Source organism: Geotrypetes seraphini, chromosome 6 (genome assembly GCF_902459505.1).
Source record: "Geotrypetes seraphini chromosome 6, aGeoSer1.1, whole genome shotgun sequence".
Lineage (NCBI taxonomy): Eukaryota > Metazoa > Chordata > Amphibia > Gymnophiona > Dermophiidae > Geotrypetes > Geotrypetes seraphini.
This window is the reverse complement of record NC_047089.1, coordinates 10,840,345-10,846,344: the sequence shown is the minus strand read 5'-3', so window position 1 is coordinate 10,846,344 and position 6,000 is coordinate 10,840,345. Positions and strand designations below refer to the sequence as shown.

Sequence of the window (6,000 nt, the reverse complement as noted above, 5' to 3'; positions counted from 1 at the left end):
AATTCAACATATTGTCTACAATAGCACCTAGATCTTTTTCTTGAGTGCCAACACCCAAGCTAGACTCTAGTATCGGGTAACTATGATTTGGATTATTTTTTCCCCCCAATGTGCATCATTTTACATTTGTCCACAATAAATTTTAATTTGCCATTTGGTATTTGTGCAGAAAGACATGGGAGGAGCATGCACGCTCAAACTTTTTCTAGTTCATTCTAAGCTCCATCCCACATCTATGGCTGATTCAAGCTGCTTATTAGGGAATCTGGTTATCTCCATCCCTCCTTTGGTAGGTTGCTTCAGACAACAGTTAAGCATCAATATGAGGATATCAGACAGCGACATACCAAAAACACAGCTCAGGTTGCGATGCAGATGACCCAGGCAATTTCTAGAAAGAGATGGGGCAGAAGCAGCATTCACAACTCCTACAGATATGATTTAGGAGTGGAACCTCAATGGTTACTATCTGGTTAGCAGTTTTTGGAAGTCCTTTCATTGCGGTCTATTGACAAATCCTCAAAATTTGCGATGGAGTCTTTAGCGCAGTAGGTCCATGAATGTAGAATGTACTATCTGATAATATTTGTCAGAGTTCAGTGTTTCAATCTTTTCATAAGTCTTTGAAGGCTTACTTTTTTCAGGAAGCTTTTGAAATTATATAAAGGGGGAAACTATGGTTTATTAATTTTAAAATTTGTGGTTTTGAATTAAGAGTCTTATTTTAGTGATTATATTTTGTTTGGAGAAGTTATTTATGTTGTCTATTAATTCATTTGTGTGCATATTATAACCCGCACAGATATTTGTGATATGCAGGATATAAATGTTTTAAATAACTCTACTAAAATATAACTTGGGTGCATGCACATCAAGTTTGATAGTCAAGGTTCATCATTGAAAGAGCCGTGCTAGGGAATGTTCTAAACATTTAGAAGCTTACAAATTAAAATCCAATCCTGGGCCCTATATCCAACTCGTTATCATTGTGCAGTATACGATTCCCTCCTCTCGAAGGCTATAAACACGGCCTCTGTAGTTTCCCCAGCCCAAGTCAGAATTGTATACTGCCACTAGGTCAACTCTGCAGAGTTTAACATACAGTTTTGTGTGTAGACACTTCTGTCCAGGAGTAACAGTGGCAGAGCAGTAGGAAAGATTACAGCAATTGCTACTACAGCCAACCCCAAAATTGCTCAGCTGTGGGTGGTGGATCAGTTCATTATCAAAAATCAATAGTTGAGAAAGGGGCTCATTTTCAAAGCACTTAGACGTGCAAAGTACTAGGTGATTTGAAAATAAGCCCGAAAATGAAATTCTCTGGCTTCTCAAACAATCCTTAACTCACCTAATACAGATGTTATTAGCAGACAACATAATTCAAGATTTTGAAAACTTTGTGAAGAAATCCCCAATTTTCATCTTCAAAAGCAGCTGCAAAACGGTAATCTCTGGCCCAGAGCTGACATCTTTATCAAGTCACAGAGACAGGAAGCATCTCAAGAGCAATAAGCAAGGAATCTTCCGCAGTGTTATAAAATTTACAGCACATTACTCTCCCTTCTTCCCCTAAATCTGCAAATCCGGCATGGTTCTGTCTTGTACAACAGATTGCAGCATTTTAGCTTTCTGAGTGGTGTGGCAATGTTGAGAAGGCAGCCAGGCTTAGCATTTTGGATTTGAGATGAGATTAAGTATTCCAAAACCAAATAAAAAATAATCAATTCCTTGTCTCATCTTTTGACAATATTTATTCCAGGACATGCCATGTCAAAAAAAAAAAAAATTAAAGAAAAAGAAAGTCCTTGTCTTTAATAACAATATTGCATTAAAAAAGCACTTTACAATCCTGTTCTGCCTTTTACACAATGTGAGTTGTCAGAGGCACCGTCTAAAGCTCTGCATTCTTCTCTAAGATTCTGACCTTGAGCATCTTCTGAAGAATGGTAGGTGACCAAGTTACAGAATGTCTTATGTAAAGGTAGTGTACAGAGTTAGGTGTTAGTTTTACAATAAACCATGGTGGCGTGATGTTTGTACATACTTCAACTCATAGAAACCAAGTGGCACTTGTGTTGTAAACATCACAATTCCAGGCTGCAGTCAATATTTTTCTTAAATCTAATGCATTTCCCATACGTTTTATGTTACTGTGCACAATGGGCCCAAGCAGGGGTCTAAAACGATTACATGGGAATAGCTATAGGACGGTACCAGGTTTTGTGAACACTAGAATGACACATTCAATTATTTACTTTAGAAAAAGAAAATCCCTACTTCTCCCTTTCTGAAACAGAAAAAAAATTGGCAAAGAAATAAATATCAAAGAAAAACAAGTTAATTGTAGTTCACTAGTTATAATATTTAAAAAAATTACAAACAGCTAACTCATCGGTTCTTTAAGCAAATTACAGATATAAAGAAAAACCAGTGTGGTAGAAAGACCCAGACATAAAAATACAAGAGGTGCGAAGGTCTGCATAATTATATCCATTTTATCATCCTCCCCAATTAGTTTTACACAGTCCATCCTCTAATTTCATTATTAAACTAAAAGGAAACTGTAAATCCCATGGCATCCTTGTAGCTCCTACCACTTATAGTCTAATACCAAATACTGTTGCAATTCTTTTTTTTTATACTTAAAAGACTAATCAAGCTTTTCTTTTCTAATTTGGGGGCAGCCATTGTGCAGTTCTAAATTCCACTATTTTAGAATTCTTCCTGGACAGCACAGTCTGAACTTCACCCTTTGAAATCACGATTAATATGACTTGACTTTACTGGTGCTGTATATTAAAGAATAAAATGTTTTTAAAGTTAGAAACACACTCTCTAACATTCCACTGTATGTGTCTCCTGCATAAATAACTCTGGAGCTTGTGCCCTAAATATGAGAGGTTTGAAATCACAGCAAAAAGGTATCCAGATACTTCCCCTCTCCCCCTGAATGCTTCGGTGAATTGCCTTGTGCCTTCTATTTAGAGATGTAACAGAATTCAAACACCCTGCCCGTAAGCCTTTTTTTCTACAAGCTTCACAAAACAGAAATAAAAAAAAAATAAAAATAAAAAAAAGGAGGAGGAGGAGGAAAGGGAAATAGAAAAAAAAAATACTGGATGCATGTTTCAGCTCAAAGGTGGCTCAAGGCTACTTTGCCCATTTCTGAAATTAATATTTTCTTTTGAATTGGAGCCTCTCGGGTCAGGCGTCCGAGAATCTGCCAATCCCAGTTCATTCTGTGAAGTCAGAGGCATTGAGCAGGTTATGTACACACTATATTGTGGAAGTAGTACTCTCTGACAGAAGGGCAAACATCTTAAAACTACTTGCATGTCTCATTCCAAAGTGCATTATTCTAATATTTTTTAAAAAGGAATATGTTAAGAAAATGCACCTATATAAGTTATAACTGGAATATGTTGACATTTTCTGGCTTTTTTGTTTTTAATGAAGACACTCGACATTTTCTCTTTTTTTGGGGTTTTTTTGTTTTGTTTTGTGCTTGTGAAGCTTAATAGATCATCTCCACGAAGACAGCCAGCAATGATGGATTGCAATACATTACCACCAAGAGGGAGCTGGGGAGGGTGGATTTGCTTGTGTAAGATTAGGGGAGGGGGAAGAATCAAGCTGATATTCACACTGCAGTCAATGAGTAAAAAGGGAGAGAGAAGCTGTGATGTTTTGGAGAAAGAGAGGGGCACAAGAGGCATTAGCAGGAGCAGCCACCTTCATTGATTGGCTGTTCTTGAGTCTTTTCCAGTTTAATGTCGATCACTGAAGGGCCAAAGTTAAGGAAAATGAATGGAAAGACCTTTCCTTTCAGCAACAGAAGTTCAAAAGCCTTTCTCCTAAACTCTTGGCCCATTTTCTCTAACATGCAACAGGAAGCAGGTTATGAGTTTAACCATTACAAATGTCAGCTTAAACCTACAGGTACAGAAAACTGATGGCGTAAAGTTACTTTCCTTCAACAGGTATTCTGAGGGTGACAAAGAAAATATAACCAAAGCTCCTAAAGCTACCAAGGCTTTCCATATACGATAGTTATTACTCCTAGGGGAGATGAAAGGCTCTGTGAAGGCCAATATTTCACTGTTCTCAGAAAAACCTGCTGCAGGCATTAAACTTTACTGTCTCTGAAACAGCAGGATATAAATTCCTTATGCATGGGAATCTCTAGTTATGGTTGCCTTTAACAAAAGGAGAAAAGGGTAAAATCATGGTTGTTAATAGGCCCTTTATGTCATTCCCTCAACCATCATTTGTTTTTCTAAAGCAACCTGGAAATAAAAGTGGACCCCTATGAGGATGATTTTAATTCTAATCAAAGGTCAGACTAAGAAAAACTTACAATAGCATTGAGAATCCCTTTGTAAACAGTAGAGATTAGGTTCTTACCTTGATCATTTCCTTTCTAATAGATAATGGTATGCTGAATCTTAGGGGACTCTGTCCATTCTCACGAGCATACTGCAGAAAGATGTCAAAACAAGACACTGAGCTGGGCTATCTCACAGCGTCTAGCACTTTCATCTGATTAAGATGTTACCACACACACAGATTAAGTTACGATTATTCTCTACAAAATTGGATGCTATCCGAAATAAACGACAACTCCATTTTCAAAGTAAAGGCAGACTTAAGAGAGCAAAATGAAATTTGAGGTGCTACCCCAGCATATTATGTTTGGTGTTCTATGGCAAAATTTAGCCTTTGTTACAGATCATGATGGAAATAAAAGGATACTATCTTCTCTGCTCTTATCCTGTGTGCTCTCCATTCCAGGCAAGGCTGCTGCCACACGTCGGAAAAGCTGCAAAAAGAAAGGGAGACTTGTGAAACGCAGAATAACCCAGATTGTGCACAGGCAAAGGGCTGTCACGCTGGGCAATGCAATTTCCTCCAACATTCTTAAATACATTGGGATACCTTTTGCTCGTGATGCTAAGTAAGAGCTCTGTCCAAGAGGCTCTGAGGGCTGCTTACTCACCATCTAGACAGGATCCTAAATTATTCCCAACCTCCAAGTTCATGCTTTCTTGGGAAGTTAAACAGCCATTGAAGACTACCTGGTGAGTCCTTCAGAGCAAACCCCACTTTCCTGCCAGGTTTCTCATTATCTTGGGGTTTATACTGTGGAGGGGTGGGGGTTAATGGATATTATGCATCAATGTGATATTAGTTATGTTCTTCTTCTCTTCATGCATGTATTTTTGTGATATCAATAAAAATTGTTAAACATTAAAAACCATTTCTTGGTCAGTCAGAAGCAGCTGACATACAAAAGGAAGTCACTGTCCTTTACCAGCCAAGCCTTAGATTAGATGTCAGAGGAAGAGAGAAAACATATTTTGACTTTACTTTATATATTTATATACAGTACTCCCTCGATATTCGTGGGGGTTCTGTTCCAAGAACCCCCGCAAATGTTGAAAAACCGCGAATACGGTTTTTAGCAGGGGAGACAGGAGAGGACAGCCGGAGCGCTGGCAAGTGAAAGAAATCACTCATGGTATGCTCCAACCGCGAGTGATCTCCTTCACTCGCCAGCGCTCTGGCTGCCCTCTCCTGTCTGGTCATTCGTGGTCGGAAAATACCATGAATGACCGGGACCGCAAATGCACGGGGGAGCACTGTACCACAAATACCACAAAAGTGGTCTATCATGATTTATGTAGGTAATAAAGAGCAGGTACAGTCATTTAGAATAACATTTACAAACAACAAAAGGCAGAAACCAAGATATGGAATTACCTAGTTCTTCAATACATATTCTTGAAACAAGTAGGTTTTTCAAAGACCTCCTAAATACATTATAACTATAGTTGGTAAGTTTTTCCAGGACTTTGCAGCCTAGTAGGCAAAACTGGAATTAAACAATCTAACCTTTTTTTTCCCTCTCTAGAGATGGGAATTTGAAATAGAAATCTCTCTCAATCTATGAACAAATTCTGCTGATAAGAGATGGACTAAGCCGTACATATGGTAGTAGTA

General features: G+C 38.2%; 1 protein-coding gene across 2 annotated transcripts in view; it reads right to left on the bottom strand.

The window, feature by feature from the left end:
• Positions 1-2,341: 2,341 nt before the first annotated feature.
• The window catches only part of RAB6A (RAB6A, member RAS oncogene family), a 165,985-nt gene continuing 162,326 nt past the window's right edge, over positions 2,342-6,000 (bottom strand). For both annotated transcript variants that reach the window (XM_033947851.1, XM_033947850.1), the window contains exons 7-8: positions 4,753-4,819; positions 2,342-3,780 (exon numbers count right to left, since the gene is read on the bottom strand). In XM_033947851.1, coding sequence (XP_033803742.1) covers positions 3,716-3,780; positions 4,753-4,819 — 132 coding nt within the window. In that variant the 3' untranslated portion in view covers positions 2,342-3,715. The remainder of the gene's footprint in view (positions 3,781-4,752; positions 4,820-6,000) is intronic.